The sequence below is a fragment of the Ochlerotatus camptorhynchus genome, unplaced genomic scaffold, assembly GCF_037179485.1.
Source record: "Ochlerotatus camptorhynchus isolate MF236.1 unplaced genomic scaffold, CSIRO-AGI_Acam_v1.1 ptg000141l, whole genome shotgun sequence".
Lineage (NCBI taxonomy): Eukaryota > Metazoa > Arthropoda > Insecta > Diptera > Culicidae > Ochlerotatus > Ochlerotatus camptorhynchus.
This window is the reverse complement of record NW_027040631.1, coordinates 464,643-483,757: the sequence shown is the minus strand read 5'-3', so window position 1 is coordinate 483,757 and position 19,115 is coordinate 464,643. Positions and strand designations below refer to the sequence as shown.

At 40.7% G+C, this 19,115-nt stretch overlaps 1 protein-coding gene across 2 annotated transcripts in view; it reads left to right on the top strand.

Annotated features, from left to right (window-relative positions):
• Positions 1–19,115, top strand: part of Pvf1 (PDGF- and VEGF-related factor 1) — a 52,180-nt gene that overhangs the window by 13,960 nt on the left and 19,105 nt on the right. For both annotated transcript variants that reach the window (XR_010517595.1, XM_065221393.1), the window contains exon 2: positions 523–1,027. Coding sequence is in view for 1 of the 2 variants with exons in the window: in XM_065221393.1 (XP_065077465.1) it covers positions 770–1,027 (258 nt within the window). In the remaining variant the exon portion in view is untranslated. The remainder of the gene's footprint in view (positions 1–522; positions 1,028–19,115) is intronic.

Here is a 19,115-nt window from a genome sequence, read left to right as displayed (position 1 = left end):
GGGCGAAACTGTTTTTGTAAACACACTCGATTTCTCGCAAATAAAAGCTCACCCCTGCAAATTAACCATGGTAGAGATCAAGTTGATGTCGCTACTTTGCATGTTTCAGCATTTATTCGCGAGAAATGGACGGTTAGTGTAAATGTTTACAAACGCAGACAAAGAAGCTCGAAATTCCAGATGCCTGCCTGCTTCGACTGAAGTTGGCAAAATCCCTCGGAAACGTCAATTTAGCAGAAATTAGCACTTTTTCTATTGTGTTAATGTGCGTCTACAATCTACACCGAAGGCACGTCAAGTGCGTAATCCACTTGAGTAAGCCCGGCAGCTCTACATCTTGCCGTCATCGCCGCCACCGGCCGGCCGTCGTCTGATGACCCAGGTTCAGATCGTATGTGTTTACGTTCGTGGCTGTACAGAAACTAGTGCAAACATTTCGCGTGACCACCGACACACCGCCTCTCGGAGATCGATTTTGATGCAAAGGAGGATATTTAATTTCTTGTTTTTCGTTATTTTTAGTTTCGATTGAGTCAAGTGGATACAATCACAAGATGATGCACACTAATTGAGGATAAGAAAACGGAAAGTAAGAAAATCACCGCAAATTGGTTCAAGATATCGCGCAGTGAGAGGCGCGTGCTGCACAAGTGCAATTTTCGTGTTTATCGGTGCGCTGCGGTCAAGAGGACGAGAATAATCGAAAATCGGTGTCTGTGTTTGTGTGAAGAAGAGCAACGGAAAGGATCTTATCGAAGCAGGCGAGAAAATGTGGCGATTTCAAGTGCATCAAGCAGGCGTTGCAGCGTCGGGTCTGCTGCTCCTGTCGGTGTTATTGATCAGTGTAGTTAGCTGGACAGACGCGACGGCCCTTGAAGGCAGCCCGTACAACGGGCGTCTCTATCAACAACGAACCGCCTACAATGGGAACCGCATGGTTTTCCCGAACGAAAAGGAGCGATACAATGTAATCAGCAAGGACGTGAAGCGCGAAGTGGATGAGGACGACGGTTGCTGCTACGATGATGTAAGTAAAGCAATATCTTATCAATTCGATTACCCTTGGTAGTGACAACCGTGTAATGAATCACCCACACCTTGCGTCGGGGGCTACCGTCGTAAATCATACTTTCAAAACATCGAAGCTTGTCGAACACATTCCATTACATATTACACAGCCTTGAAAAATCTGAACCGCTGCTGTTAGTGGACTGACGATGATGCAGATGGCAGAGTGAGGAATGTGGTTTCCCCTTCTAGTGCTGTTGATAAGAACACTTACTAACTACCTTACTATTCGCACGTACCTATCTATATACCTGTGTTCTGCATTCCATTCCATGTGTAGAACATATAAGGAGAAAGTCGATTTCTTTTGTTTGCTTTAATGATGAGCACACGATGAGTAATTATACGCGTCGTCACCACCTTGTATGATCGGTATCGCCAACAGGCAATAATGTGTTATTGTTTACATCTTCTTCTTCTTCAATTTACTGAACGGCACGTTCTTATCGCGTGTTATGTCGCTATATAAAATTGGTTCGTATTCTGCGAGTCGCATAGCTTTGACTGACTTAAGAGTAGTTTTGATTTTGTCATGCTTGTCGACGACAATCCAGGGGCCTCATCGCGCCTCGACGCTTGTATGTCGTTTCGACTTGCGAAATGAGACCCCAGAACATCATCGATAATTATTGCGTCACATCACATAACTCAATTTGCAGAATAATTGCGTCTGTCGTGTTAGCTATTATGGACGTACAAATCAATAATGCACCTAATGAAGCATTGTTCTGATCGAAGATACGGTATTGTACGGTTTTGCAGTTTTTACGTGGGTAGGAGACAGGTACAATGGCCTCACGTTTTTACCTCTGTCCGGATGTGCGTTGACGTTGGCGTTGTAGGCCGTGCGGTTATTGTGAATGAACCTCGGAAGGTTTGAGCGGAGACAGAGTTGCGTGATGTGATTCATATAGTAGGGTGCTTCAGTGCTTCTCATCGAAAAAAAAAAAAAACAGTTTGCTAGTTCAAATCATAACCCAACAAAATGAGCCTGTGCAAAAGATTTGTAACATGGATTTAGTTGGCCAAATGCTGTTAAAATTGAATTTGTTTGTGGTTTGTTATGGTTATTTTGGTAGCAACTAAAGAAAGTAAAAAAATCGGAAGAATTGGAAAATAGGTTAAATTGTCATGGCAATCACATATTTAAATTTTGGCATTTTTACTAGGGTAAGTGAACCAGGTTTTTGCCCACTGGGCTCCGTAATTTGCCCTATCTTAATTTTAATTTTGTTTCATTTTTTTTATTCAAATTTATGTTCATGCTGGATTATAATATATCAAGCTGAACATTGCATTAGGTCATAAGTAACATTGATCGATTCTCTTCGTCGACTTTCTCTTTCGTTAATAACTTTGATCACATAACCGTTTCTTGATGTATTTGTCATATTGGATGCTAGATAAAAGCTTCTTTTATCGATCTGTCTGCTGAAAATACCCGGGAATGTCTTTACATGGCCGTGGGGATGCAACGAGAAAGTCGACGAAGAGAATCTGTCAATGTTACTTAGGACGTAATACATTGTTCAGCTTGATATATTTTGTCATATGCTTACGCGAATGAAAACATGAAAATTTATTTCAAATATTAGTTAGGGCCAAAAACTGGAGCACTAGTGCCATGACTGTAATAAGTTTTAGAGCGATATTAGTGAATTTAGTAGTAAAAATATAAAAAATAGTAATTCGCTAAAATATCCATTCAAAGTGTATACATTTCGTGCAACCTCTAAAGTGCCCCTCTTGGCAGTAAGGAGTTGTCAAAATCTGGATAAACCTAAACCAGTGTTGTTATGATGAGTAGAATTTACCCAGGTTCTAATCGCATATTTCTCAAATTTGGAATGGCGCTGGTGTGAAGGGGAGATTTTTGCTCTGTCTACATATCCTAAAATACCCTGAACTTCGAAAATCTTTTTAATTCTTAACTTTTAAGGTATACATTAGCGCATTTCTGGACAATGTTTGTTGTTGGTTGAGAACCAATTTACAAAACTCATTCAAAAGGTTAAGCATTCGATACGATATCCCTACTTGGGGATTGCAATATAGAATGTCTTTTCGAAAACTCATTGATTGATAGAGCCTAGAGGAGCCAGTCGGATGAGGTTATGTTTGAAATAGAGCTTCTGCAGTGGGACTAGGCTTTTCATATCTATCAAAATGGGTTGAGTTTACCCAGATGGAAAACGTCAACATCTAAGTGTACTTTACTCAGTTTCCCTCAAACGTATGTTTACGGGGGGTAACATTTTATGTTTTATGAAGTTATACAAAGCTACTATAAAACAAATATTCATAAAACCCTGGTCAGGACTACTTTGCCATTGATGCATCCACCAAAACCTGATTAAGACTAGAATCTGTCTAGTTGGCCCATCCTGTAGAAGGTTCTGAAGGGTATATTTTCGAAGCTTTTCAAGATTGATTTATTGCAAAAAGTTTGTATGACGAACGTATTGAGAACCATCCCGTAACCATAATAAAAGCTATTTGGCAACAATAAAAACCTTTTTAAAGCCATTTCCCTAGCCGCTTGCTGAATCCACTAGAAAAATCAGCAATCAAGATAGAAAAGGATTCATAAATACCATCGGATCTTATCAAAATAATTGAAATATAAACTGATCATATAAAAATCCTATTAAATTTCCAAAAGTATTAAAATTGTGAGCATGAGCATGAGCATGTTTGACCGCCCACGGTTGCTACTCTGTTATTGCCAGACCAGCTGTAATTACACAGAGAACCAATAGACGATGCTTGGGACTAGCAATCATCCTCAATGTGTAAAAACTGGTGATCTCAAACTAGGCAATACCAGCGCCGGCCGCGCCCGAACACAGGTCAAGAAAGGAAGGGGTAGGAATGTGTTGACGTGACACTCGCTTTGATGGAAGCCGAGAACACCTCTGCACTTCCACGAGGAATCACTGGGATATTGGGTAATAGGGTTGGGTTTGCAGCAGGGTTCGTTTTGGTAAACGATAAGCTGAATTGATGTCCTAACCATCATATAACGCGAAGGAGCTTGGGATTGAACCCACGGTCTTCTGCTCAGTAAGCAAAACCGGTTGCTCTAAGGCCACCGAGCCTCTTATATTACATTATAGCGTTACTCAAGTTTTTATAACTATTCAAACCCGGCACCGACGACACCGAAAAGTTTTTACAAAATACACGATAAACAAGCGTTATTACCATACATTTTTAATATGAAAGGACCTGGGACCGTATTTTTCTGCTCAGTAAGCAAGCCACTGCAACCGACGATCTTTGAAATCCTAAAACTAAAAGCTACGAAAGAGTACTTAGGCCTTCATTAAGATCCACTTTCACGCGACGTTCAATGTTTCGATTTTCTCTTTACGCATGGTTCAGGCAATCATAACAAGCTATGACCGACGTGACGATTGTTTAAGACCTGGTTAAACAAGCTATTCAAATGAAATTACGTTCTCGAATTTCACTTGGCATGTAATGAACAACAGAAATACGCGATAATTCATATTTTCAGCGGTTGATGGTTAATTTTAAATATACTAACGGTACTGCCTACGACTACGACAGCGATTACGACAGCGACTACGACGGCGCCTACGACAACGACAACAGCGAATTTGTAACTTACCATTTGTCTACGATAAACACCTTTGCCTAGGCACTTTTCTAATTTTCCATTTTTCTCAACAAAAATATTCCTGAACACCAACAGGATCTTTGCAAAAACGGTACATAATAAAAAATTTCAACTGTAGATTAAGTTTTCGAGCATCTCAGATGAATCAATTTCTCAGGAAAAGTAAAAAAGTGTTCCGCTTCCTATGTCTAAAGGCAAAAATTTCTGCTAACAACACTCTTTTTGACGTTCTCCTATTCACCACCAGAGGTTGAATCGATCGTTTAGTTCCCATTAAAAAGCCCTATAATAATTACCTTTGTTGTAATACTTCCTGCATTGCCATGGTCATCTGGGAGGAGGGTCGCATCTAGTGCTTTCCCCAGGAACCGTTCACGGCCACCAGCTTGGGCGTATCCAGCGAGACATCCTTCAGCTTACTCACATCTCCGACACTCAATGCAAATCGCAGGCACACTTACGCTAGTTACAAAAAAAGAACACACCCGTGCAAAAAAACGGATCCAATAAACATCACCCCCCTAATACACAAATACCATAGACGAACTGTATCCCGGATGGATAAACTATCCCAAATTTCTAAATTTCCAAATTTCCAAATTTCCGAAATTCTAAATTTCCAAAATTATTAAAATTGTTCTCATAAAGTGGCCTAGTTGTAGCGTAGGTGTCATATTAAATCTTATGTGAAATGTACTTGAAAACATCGAAAAAAATAAGTCCGCCCTCGGAAAACGTCGATCTTACTTATTATTTTTAATTGAGAAAAAAAAAATTCTTTAGATTGATCGCTAAGCTCAGCCGAAATATTTTTTTATGATTATCGTATTTCAAATATCTGCTCATTGCTAAATTGACCAAACTAAAGTTATATCCAAGGAAATACACATTGAAAACGAAGATTGTAAAAATCAAACAAAATAATTGCAATTGGTTGGTTTTCATTTGTGAAAAAGCTGTTTTGCTTTAATGAAATCCCTAACAAATTCATAAGGTTTTAAAATGGCTTTTATGAAGAAACTGGCTGACTGAATTGTATTTATCTAAAGCCATTTTGCTTGATCCTAACCCGTTCAGATTTATGGCAGCAGTTATGGAGGCAAAGTTGCCTGCAAAAAGTTAAACGTCAAAGTTTGTTTATCTTTCGATAGTTGCCTTGTGCGATCATTGCAACGAGGTTTTACCAACAATCAATACGAAACTAACGATTTTAAATTGGCTCACCACTTTAGTAGCCTATTGGTCCCAAGCAAACGATTAACGTACCCTATTCTAGTTGAAATTCTATTACTACACTATGTTTGTTTTGATTCGCTATGAAAGTTTGACAGATAACATCATGGGTGTGTGGATTCATGCAGAACATGCAGGGGTGAGTGAAATAGCTTGGGACTGCTTGGGACCGTTGTTCTGGTACTGAGTGAGCCAAAAATAATAATGATTTTCTTCGGGACCCAGTGGTCTTAGAGTTACCTCTATGGTTTTACCATAGAGGTAACTCTAAGACTAGAAGGTCCCGAAATAAGGTGCTCAACTTTTTGGCTCAGCTCTGGTACTATCTTCGGTCCCAAGCTAAACGATTCACCCCTCGAAACATAGGAAAAACCAATAACCCCTCAATTTAACTGTCAAACTTTCATAGCGAATCAAAACAAACATTGCGTAGTACTAGAATTTCGACTAGAATAGGGAACGTTAATCGTTTGCTTGGGACCAATAGGCTACTAAAGTGGTGAGCCAATTTAAAATCGTTAGTTTCGTATTGATTGTTGGTTTTACCATAGAGGTAACTCTAAGACTAGTAGGTCCCGAAGAAACGTGCTCAACTTTTTGGCTCAGCTCTGGTACTATTACTATCTTCGGTCTCAAGCTAATCGATACGCCCCTCGAAACATAGAAAAATACACGAACCCCTCATTTTGTCTGTCAAACTTTCATAGCGAATCAAAACAAACATTGTGTAGGACTAGAATTTTGACTAGAATGGGGTACGTTAATCGATTTGCTTGGGACCAATACGCTAGTCAAGTAGTGAGCCGATTAAAAATCGTTGGTGAATTTCTCCCGCTGGATTAGAAGCAGTTACTGCAACGTTTCGCACCATTTCGCATATATAATGGAACAGCCAGAACCTCAATCGTTCCCGTTAAAGATCCCCTTCTTCCGGATGGTTCCCGAAGTGCACCATCAAACGATGCAGTTTAAATTAAGTAAACGCTTGAATGAAATTTTGACCCTTTCGCCGAATAAAATCACTGCTATGAATCGGAAACCAGCCAATCTCCGCTTACTGACAGTTTCTGTGGTATTCTGTAGTCACAAACGCAAATTGTTTCGTTCGTCCGAAGACTGTTTCATAAAAGAGACGATCAATACCGGTCAGAACGTGATGCAAACGCCAGATGCTCAGTCGTTGCTGAAATTGACTTCCCTTCGGTCGTTAACATCGCTGGCATTTTTCATCCTACTTCGTCTACCCTTCGAGATGTCCTTGTCGTAAATTTTGCTTTTCTTCAGTATAAGGATCCAACTTTTAAGTTCAATTTGGTAACAGAGTAATTGGGGATTTTATTATACACTTTAACAAGTCTAAACAACAATAATATACGCTTTTTGCTCGCATTTAAAACCGAATAGTTTTATCGCAGACAAACAGACATAACACATTGAATATTTCTCACTGTAAAACATCGTCGCTAAAACATTATCGCCATCGGTTGAGTAAACTGTGGTGGGTAGTACGCTGTGCAGATGGCGGTAGTGTGTAAACGTCAAACTCAAGGGAAATGACTATGCGCGCCACAGGTGGCGGTACTACCAACTACGATGTGGCATGAAAAAGAAGACTCTGAACACCTGCTATGCTCTTGTACAGCAATCTTCAATAAGAGGCGGAATAAGGGGCTGACAGAACCCTTTGATATTTGGAATTCAGTGCCCAGCCAAGTAGTGCAATTTATTCGAAATGTAATACCTGACTGGGAAAATGCTTTCGGTCAGTCTATGTCGGTCGCTTCATAAAATGGTGTTACGACATGCTGATAAAGCAATATTAAAACGGGGAATATATCACAATAGATCTCAGTACTGGTCGCAGTGATCAAAATACCCAACACGAAAAAAAAACTACGATATTTTTAAAATTACCGTTAAATGCTTGTTCGCTGAACAACTTGCGAGTGTTATGTCTGTGGTTTTATGGTTGCTTTTATCGAGGGGGACGACTCCGATGCAAAAAAGATTGTGTTTTGTTGTGGCTAGCTGCGCGCACGCTGAGTAGATAGAAAGTAGATTGATGACGATTCTGAAGATTTCCTGCAAAAATATGATGCGCGATGCAAGTAGATGCGACAAATGAAAGAAGATTTTTCGAACTGGGTAAACTCTACTCAATTTTGAGTAAATTTCAAATAGCATGTAGGCTTTTAACACTTCTGTAGTGGGTGAGCATTTTGCTGGCTCCCACCTTAAAACAAACATCTAAAATTACATATTATTCGTATCAGACTAATCTAGATTTTTTTTCTATTGCATATTATATTCTGGTTTGCCCATAACCTCCAGTTTGAATAAAATTTAAATATTATTTAAAACAGGTAGTTTAGCGGAGCCGGTGGTGTAGTGGTAAGCGTGATTACCTCTCACCACAGCAGGCCTGGGTTCAATCACAGTCGGCGCCACGGGGATGTTCTGAGGCATAACATCTCTGATCACGCCTTCCTTCGGAAGGGAAGTAGAGCCATTGGTCCCCGGTTCATGAGTTGATGGGTCGATAGGTAGGGTCCAGGTATGGGAGCTGCCTCCTTGGCGTCGGTAGCATTGGTGCTCAGCACGGAAAACAAGATCGACGGAAAACAAATCAAAGGAAAAAACAGGCAATTTTTCACAACACTGAGTAAAATTTAACTCAACTGTGAGCTGTTTTTGATAGCCTTGTTGATATTGAGCTTTCAACTGCTAACGAATCGGTGAATCGATTTGCTTGGGACCGAAAATAGTACCAGAGCTGAGCCAAAAAGTTGAGCACGTTTCTTCGGGACCTACAAGTCTTAGAGTTACCTCTATACTCATAGAGGTAACTCTAAGACTAGAAGGTCTAGAAGGTTGCTACTACTGGATTCTACTAGCATTTTCACCAAATGTAGTAGAATGTTTTGATTCTATCTCTTTCACACACTGATACACTCTTTGCACACTGTCAAAGACCATTGCACACAAAATCAACTTTATTGAAATCAAAACAAAAATACTAGCCCATCTGGTGGCTGATGGCACAAGCTTCTAAGAAAATTCTATTACAGCGAACCACATTATTTTAATGAAGTAATGAAATTGGGTTGTTAGCGGAATGCTTTAAATAAAACAGCAAAAAGGGTTATCTTCCATTTAATTCCACTTAATTAATTTTGGTATCCATGATAATAAGTATTTCGACTACAATGTGCAGTCTTCATCAGTGTCATTCGCAATAAAGAACTTATCAAAACCTAACCCCCTTAAGTACTCATCCCCTAGGTAAATAAAGTAAGGTCATGGATACCGCTCCCAATTTCATTACTTCACCAAAGCTTTGGGAATTTTCCTTATTAGAGAATTGTATCGATTTTTCTCCTTTAGTTTACTTAAACCTTTGGTTTTTTAGTTACGTAGGTTCCGATTCTACACATTTACGATAAAGATAGGAGTGACGTCACCATACCTCTCACCTCTATAGAGTACACCGTGCCTGTACCAACGTCCTTGACCGTGGAGCAGAAGAAACACCCTCCGTTGAGCAAAACATCAGCTGCTTCGATCAGTTCAGAAGACCAGTTTTTTTTTTTTCACAAGACAAGCGCAAATCAATCGAACAGACAGATAGCTTGCTTTGATTAGCGTTAGCGTTAGCGTTGTTATGATATACTTCGTAGATTGGATACTAGCGACACTCACGTCTCTTCTGAAATTCTCAGTTAGACTACTTTCAGGAATAATGCTGGGGAGTAAACATTGGTTCCAATCTAAACAAGAGTAACAGAAGCATGACTGTCACTATTCCCGGCCACGCCCATCTTTACCATAACAAGGGATAGGGAAGGAAATGTTGATGTAGTACTTACTTAACGAGAGGCCACCGACTTAGTGACACCCTCATAAGTGCTACGGAGTTGGAGGGTTGGGTAGGGTATTCGGTTAGGATTCACCTCAAGTTGGCGATGCAACCAAAATTATGTATTGTTTATTTGTTGTTTATTTAATCTCTCGATAGCCGGCTATCGAAAGAACATATTCATTTTGTTTAGTGATCATGAATTTTAAGAGTCATGGCGGAGAGCTTGGGATTAAACCCATGATTTTCTGCTAAGTAAGCAAAAACGATCCCTCCAGGGTCATCGAACATCTTAGAACCATAACGCTTCGCGACAATACAGGGCTACGTTTTCGCTTGATATGCAAATAGTTTCCAAGGTTAATGTTCAATATCAAATATATAAATGATGGCGGCGATTTATTGTGCTGTGGAAGAGCTTGGGGTTAAATCCATGAGTTTCTGCTCAGTAAGCAATATCGATCCCTTCAGGGTTATCGAGCATCTCATAATCCACAGCGCTTCGCGTCAAAGTACGAATATATGGATGAACTATCTATTATTGAATAACTATTATTTACGATGATTACATGAAAGAAATAAAATATAAACTACAAACAAAACGTGACTACTAAAATCTCAAAAAGATATTCTTACAAATGTATTCCACGCAACCAGGAATCTCAAAACCATTAGACGCTATAATGATACTCTGCACATTTTAGACACAAGAAGAGGCCAAAAAGCAAGCGTCCGACACACAAAACCCGCCAAATCCACTTGCAGTCACAATCAACGATTCTACGAATCGCGAGCGCTCACGAATCATAAAACCGCCGACTGCGGCACTCTGAAATCGAAATTGACAGGCTCTATGCGTCAAACACCCGCCCTTCAATCTCCTCCCGCATCCAACAACACAAATCTCCATTACAACATTTAACGAATTCAAAACTCCGAAAATCTGCCTATCTTTCTATTGGGCCTGTGGACATGCGTTAGCTCGACAAATTACAGCATGAACGTGGCTCTTTGAAAAGATGTCCAAGACAAAATTGTAGAAAACTGATAGATGGTATCGAAACAAGTAAACAAATAAACTGGAACGAACTCACCAAATGAACGATGGTTTGCACGTGAAGCCTATACTTGAAAGACTGGTGCACCTCTTAATTTTAGCTAAACATTTCATAACATTCCTTCGGATCTTCAAAGAAGCTCTTGCACCTGCTTCCAATCAGAATCATCGATTATGATAAACGAAAACACTTTGGAATGCATTTCCAACCGATCACTTTCACTTTCTTGCACTAAAATTAGAAAATGCCAAGATAAAATAAAACCGTAAATTTGACACTCGGAAATTTTTCGCGTCCGTAAAGAAGCAGAGCACACTTCGATTCATCAGATAGCTTGCTTTGATTGGCCTGAAACCAGTTTATCGTCGCCTCTCGCTTGCTACGTATTGAACTGGTGGCGCTTTCCGGAAGTAACGGAATCTCTCGTATCATCGTATCAATTTCAAAACTAACGATGACTCATCGACCTACTTGACTTGTCAAGTTTTGCAAATGTATGACGGGCGAGGCATAACAATCAGGGTCGTTTAGCGAAATTATCCTTCAATTTATTCAAGCGGATAGCCGACTCCGAAGCGAATCATCTCGTCCCTGTTTGGGTGTAGTTTCACTTCGCCGGGGTGTCCAATCATCCTCTCAGCAGAGCTTGATATGGATTTTTTTTATATTGGTGACAAGCAGCTAGACAGCTTCAAGCAAGCATAAATCTCTCTCAATTTACACTCTGTGACTAACCATCTATTCACCAGATCAAAATCTGGGTAACTCCGTCATTGGCGCCACCCAGCTCAGCGATTCAACAGTCGTGGGATTTCTCCAACATACCTAGGTACCTACATCCAATCGGCAGGATGATTAACACATCTCATTTAGTGATACCCACGTGTTGTGCTGAGTGTCAATAATCTCCCATGTTGTAGTACCCACGATGTGCATGGTACTTCGATTGGCATGCAAAAAATTTCTTCCGACGACGATGACGATGACTCACATTCGTCCAATCTCCGCGTAGCCAACATGTTTGACGGGTTTATTAGCAATGCAAGTCTGCAACGAAAAGGTTGGTAAGCAATGCGTCTTGGACCGAGCTGTGACGCGGTGGTAGTTATTCAATCCAACATGCAAATTCCTGCCAAGGTAAACCTGGCGGTCGAATGCCAGTTGACTTGCTGATCGCTTGCCTCCAGGCAGTAGTAAATTTCAGTAACTATCAAACGACAGCTATGTGTATTTGTGAAAATTATCACTCCCTGCTCTGACATCAGCGTGTCAAACAAGCGAGACTTATTAAGTTAGCACGTCTCGTGATTCCTTCTTTGACGCGATCTAGCTACTAAAGAGAAGCTCTATCTAAGCACTTACTATTTAGTCTAGCTTGGCTTATGTACAGGGAACGTGGGAGCGAAGCTGATTAAAATTGAAAGCGCGGCTTCTGTTTGCTTTGTGATATTGCGCTTGATAAACAACATAATGGATGGTGCTGGACGTGTTTTAGTCGGACGGTGGTCGGTGGCCCGGTCCGGTGAGCTTCCGCAATCTACGGGGCTGAAATTATTAGCGACAATTTCCAACTGTACGAACACAGTTGTCGGGTCGTTATTATTCTACAAATAACAAGCGACAATGATCAAGTGTATCTTTTTGCGACCGCAAAAGACGTCACTCTGTGTGTAACATTGAAACAGCTGGAATCGGTTTGCACATAAACAGTAGGTCGTTGTCAATCCTACAGGTAGGTATCGAAGTGCTCTTGTTACTCCGAACAGGGTGTTGACTACCTTTAATAACCTGGAATTGTCAGGGAATTTTAAAATCCTAGCACCAAGTATCAAACAATTCTTAAAAATAAGCTTGAATATATGGAAGTACGCCTAGGAACCTTCTCGTTATTCACTTTTGCTCATTGAACATAATAATCATGCAGTGGATTAATCTTCAGTAACAACATACATTCTGAAAATTTAAATGTTTTTTTTTTACGTAGGACTACGCCTTTGTGGACTATACTGTTGTGCATATAAAAAATGTTTTAGGTTTTAAACGCTTATAACTTGACCATTTATTGATGAATTTAAATTATTTCACACCCTTTGATTCAGAATTGATGTAATATTTGTTTGGTATGGAGATTATAGTAATTAATCATTAGTAAACTATTGAAAATTGATCAAAATTTTAGGTCGCGATCAACCAATCACATGCTCGCTTGCTATGACTATCGAGAGAATAGAAAGCGAAGCGACCGGTTGCGAGTTTATAAAAGAGCTTACCTGCACGTTTTACTTTTCGTTAGACGCCGTACACGGCCGATGAGACCAACTCAAAATTGAGTAGAATTTCTCTCAAAATAGTAGAAAGTCAGTAAAATTTTCTTTGAATTAACATCAGAATTCAAGAGCCACATGTGAAAAGGGCATACAAGCTTTTTGTAAACAAACCTTCTTATGCCCTTTTATCGCCAACCGAGGGTCGTCCACGCAAACCAACAATATCATCGGGAAGGGGAATGCTTCTCCTACCCACTAATGTTGATGGTGTGCGTTGGTGTCATATGGGTGGCGAGAAAAGGGCATAAGAAGGTTTGTTTACAAAAAGCTTGTATGCCCTTTTCGAATGTTGTTCTTGAATTCTCTTGCAATTCTCATTGAAACTCTCCTGCTATTCTCCTCATGATACCTGTACAATTTTCTTAAGAATAACCTAGGAATTCAATTCAGAACTTCCTTTCTTTTTCCCCTCCTGGAAAATCAGGGAATTTCATGGAATTCCATTTTAGTCCTGAAAAATCAGGGAATATCTTTTCAAATCAGGGAAATATTTCTTAATCCTCTCTGAAAAGTATTACTGATCTCGCTAGTCTCATACAAATTAATTTCTTGAGAATGTTTGTAAATTGATCAAATCGTTAATAGAATTGTGAGCTAGTGGGTTGTAATCTCTTCCCAAAACCAAATAAAGCACTAGGCATCGAATTTTCATAGCATGATGATATCTATTTAATCATTCGCCCATAAATGCTGCGCACTGCCTATAGCCCTACTAAGCGCTTAGAACTATCTTCAATTCCTTAACATTACCCAAGTAACCATAGGCACGTTATTTCGCCTTTTTGGCTACATACGGGTTTCATCAGAACTTGCAAACACTTGTTTAGCCGTTGTTCAGCTGTATATAGTCAAAAAGGCAAAATAACAGGCCTATGGTTACTTGGGTAGAGCACTCACTCATACCGCTGCCTGTCGCCGTTGCTTACTCCACGTTGACTCGCTTGGGGATAGATTGCCTCGATTATGTCGCTTCGTCACTGGGGGCCACTTAGCCTTGACATCTGCTCCACTCGCATGAGGACGACCTGGGCGTACTGAACCTTTATCCGTGATCGGCGGACCGCTCCAGCCAATGTGCTATGAGAAGCGGATCTCCTGTTCCTCCGTGTTCGACGGATCACTACTGCCGACGAGATGTGTGCAACTATTCCCTCGTCTGTGATCGGTGGACCAATGGCCGCTCCGGCACCGTATTCGTCTTGATTCTATCAGTGACCAACGTACTCGATCCGTTCGACCAGCACCGTGGACGTCCAGGAGAATGGCAAAGCTACAGTGGAAGAAAAGAAGCCCTGCAACGCAGTGTGGTTAGCTTCATGCGTGTGGTTTCCTGCATGCATCATCACTTACTTCACGGTGAAGGCTTCTTTCCGGATGCTTTTGACCGGTTGCTTTTGGCCGACTAATCGTCTGTAGTACTTCCTCCAAACGCCGGATATTTGCTGTCTGCAGCAAAAACACACGTTGTCACTCACACGTGAACAGAACCAACTTATCGGTGCCAATTACCTTGTGGCCGAGTTTCTCTGTCGATTCGATACACCTATGTTCTTTGCCTCCTCGGGTCAATCTTCCGATCGTACTGGTGGGCGGATGTTGCCACGTGTCTGTTGAAGGTCATCGAATGGTCAACGCGCTTAGTGAGAGAGTGATGTATGGGTTAATTTACCTCTCGGTGCAATTCAGTGGATCCGGCTGATCAACACCTGCTCTGGCGGTTGCTGTGGGCGTAACGTGCCGGATGTGAAAACCGCAAAGGTTTCAGTATCAATAAACTGGAAGCACGGCGATCGAATGCGAGGAAATTACCTGTTCCTGCTGGTTAGAAAAACCCTCTTCCTGCGTTGCCGTCAGCGACGGACGTGACGTATCCGATGGTGCTGTGGTTGGTCCTACGTTGGTCTGACAAGGACGACGGTTTCCCAAAATGCTTTGACTTGCACTCGCGTCGTTCACTTCACTGATCGGAGCGGTCTTTCAGCGGTGGGTGATCCGGCAATCTCGCTCCCAAATTCGCACACGTGCCGTCACTTTTTACGTGGATGGAGTGCCGCAGAATCAAACACCACGTTTCACTGCGACGAACCAAACCGAAATGATGTCTTGCCCGTGCTATGTCAGTCTTCGCCAAGCGGAAATCGTTCGGAACTGTCGACAGGACGGCAGCGACAGGCAGCGAATCTCCCTTTCTTGCATTTTCTTGCAAATGTGTTACTGGCTGCGTTCTATTTGTTTATCTTGGCTACACGGTAACTGATAATTACCTATTATGCTGTTTACTCATGCTACTAACTAACGTAACTGTAACAGGGTGCTCAAATAAATGATTTTAATTGCCTGATGTGGCATTTGTGAAAGTTGAGCAGTAAATTAAGAGCATAGTCTGCTCCAGCTGTATCCAGCTGTATTGTATAAAAATTTCAGATGTATTAACTGTCCGAACTATCAAAATCCTATGAATGTGCAGGCTGCATTAGTTTTGATGATTTTGGGCCTAAATGATCAATAAACATCCAACTCTGGATTGGCACGTATTTGAGTTGAATTGGGATCCAGAGGGTCGGTAAAAATCCATTTACATGTTTGAGTAGAGTTATGCCAAAATTTATCCTCCAAATGGATTAGTGCGTCTCTGGGTGGTTCTGTATGAGGTTGGGTCCAACAAAAATTAAACCTCTGAATGGGTTGGAGAGTCTTTGTGTAAATTGTAAATAGTTAAAAGATAAGGGTTATATTACTGAGCACGTGTAGTTCTAGTTCCTCACTGTTTTGCTGATAAGTTCAGACATTAAGCTATCAAAAGAAAATTTAGAATTGTGATCCTGCTTGAATGAAGAACTTTTGATTGCTTGGAGTAGTAGCAACAATCAATACGAAACTAACGATTTTAAATTGGCTCACTACTTGACTAGCCTATTGGTCCCAAGCAAACGATTAACGTAGCCCATTCTAGTCGAAATTCTAGTACTACGCAATGTTTGTTTTGATTAGCTATGAAAGTTTGACAGACAAAATGAGAGGTTATTGGTTTTTCCTATGTTTCGAGGAGTGAATCGATTAGCTTGGGACCGAAGACAGTACCAGAGCTGAGCCAAAAAGTTGATCACGTTTCTTCGGGACCTTCTAGTCTTAGAGTTACCTCTATGGTAGTAGCAACGGGTAGAAACTAACGATTTTAAATTGATTCACTGCTTGAGTAGCCTATTGGTCCCAAGTATTTCTATGGCGTACTCCATTCTAGTTGAAATTCTATTACTACACTATGTTTGTTTTGATTCGCTATGAAAGTTTGACAGATAACATAAGGGGTGTGTGGATTCATGCAGAACATGCAGGGGTGAGTGAAATAGCTTGGGACTGCTTGGGACCGTTGTTCTGGTACTGAGTGAGCCAAAAATAATAATGATTTTCTTCGGGACCCAGTGGTCTTAGAGTTAGCTCTATGGTAGTAGCATAGAGGTAACTCTAAGACCAGAAGGTCCCGAAGACATGTGCTCAACTTTTTGGCTCAGCTCTGGTACTATCTTTGGTCCCAAGCTAATCGATGCACCCCTCGAAACATAGGAAAATCCCCGAACCCCTAATTTTATCTGTCAAACTTTCATAGCGAATCAAAACAAACATAGTGTAGTACTAGAATTTCGATTAGAACGGGGAACGTTAATCGATTTGCTTGGGACCAATAGGCTAGTCAAGTAGCGAGCCAATTTAAAATCGTTTGTTTCATATTGATTGTTGGCTATACTGCCGCTGAAAGCAAAATTGTTCCATGCAGGGCTACTTCCACTCACTTCGCTATAAAAAATGTTTTTCGAAATTATAGAATCATTGGATGCTATTATGATAGTTTGTACTTGTCAGAAACAAGAAGATGTTGGAAGGTATGTATTTGACACATAAAACCTGTCAATTTCGCTTTCAGTGCGTCACAACCAGCGAATTTATGACTCAGAGTGAGCGCTCGCGAATCGTAATATCGCTTATTGTGACGCACTGAAAGCAATGACAGGTTTTATGTGTTGAACACCTAGTTTACAACCTTTTCTTGTAACTTACACGTACTAATTATCATTATAATATCTAATGATTTCATAATTCCGGAAAACATTTTTTATAGCATGTGAGTGGAAGCAACCCTGATTCCAAGTATATATTAAACTCCACCGGCAGTTTGTATCCAGCTTTCCATGCTCGGTAATGGCGGCCTGTTTGTATGAATAAATGTATCCTTCACTGTGCTTTTTGACAGTCTCTGAAGGTTCGGATTTTGACAAGTCCCTTTCCCTCTCCCAGGAACAGAAGAAAATGGAACAACATACGCCCTCCAGTTAGTGTCAAAAAGCACAGTGAAGGATACATTTATTCATACAAATAGGTCGCCATTACCGAGCATAGAAAGCTGGATAGCAAAAATTCAAATTAGCGGGCTTATTAGTTACCTGGGATGTTCAATGCGTGTTTGTGAATGGTTTTCCACCGGAGGTATCCTGCTGTGATCTACACCCAAATGTAACGAATGTTGCGAAAAATGCAACACGCTAAAACACGTAAAAACTTGCGATTTTCGCAAAAGTTTCTTGCAAAAAACGCAGAATTTCCTTGCATTGTCTTGCATTTTTCCGCAAGGTTACAATCAATTACGAATAATGCAATATAATCTTGCAAATATGCCATAGAATCTTGCAGTTTTATTTTGGGTGTTTGGTTGAACGTGTTATCCAGAACATATCCATATCCAGGGAATATATTTTAAAACGGAATTAAAGACAAGTCTAGATATAGCTGGAATTAGGGCGTAACAACCTTTGTAAACAATGACTTCTATCGATGATTTCTAGGAACTCAAGGCACACCCATGCAAACCAACACAACCTACAGGTAGGGGAAGTCTTCCTCTACCAGATGGTATTGTTGATTTGCGTTGGCGAGCCTTAACTTTCTAGAAATCATCGAAAGAAGTCATTGTTTACAAAAGCTGTTACGCCCTAATTCCAGCTCTATTTAGAAGTGTTTCATATACGGAAATATACCAAGCGGAAAGTCCAGAAACAGTTTGAAAAACAACTAATAAGATTGAGGAAATTGCCATTTCAAGGAGAGGAAATAAATGGATCATGAACTTATTGAAAACTTTCTGTAATTTCTATATGGGGTACACTTTGTGAAAACCGAAAATGCAACATGTTACAAAATTATGAAAGATTTTGAACGTTGATAACTCAGCTGCCCCTGAACCAATTTCAATAATTTTATCACCAATCGATCAGAAATATTTCTACGCATCTGTTGAATTTGAGACTTTATCAGTTTTCACTGATGAAAATTGCACGAATGAGCAACTGTTGCTATGATAGTTAATATTATCACCGATTGCCTGCTAAAAGCGATTTCCAAGACACAGATTTCAAAGTTGAATTCCATCCGGTCTCACCAAACGGTGTTTATTCAATCACCACCTGGTGAATGGGGGTGTTCTCCAGTACACAAGGAAAGGCTCTCCGCAAGCAGCTAGCTATCAAGGATGGCCTCAACCGCTGATCGGATTCAGTTCCAATCACCGTGTGTGGTGGTGTCCGGTTGTCGGCATCATCAGCAGCAGCAGTGCTTTCGGCGTTGAACATTATACACAACGAAAGGCTGCCTGGAAGCAGCGAGCTGCAGCCCACATGAGCATCCATAGAAGGAGGAAGCAGCCGCACCACTATTGATCGGAATCAGTAGCTCTTCGTGAGTCGCTGTGGGCCATCTATGTCAAGCGCGTCATGCTAAAGAGTATAAACCGAGAGAACCCCGCTCAAATTCCTATTCCTACACAAAACACAAGCTCCTGCTGCAGTTAACAAATAAGATTTATTATATAATACCACGTAGTCCTACGTCACAATTGCGTACAACCCATTGGGCTGTCCCTTGTAGTTTTTAACGCATTT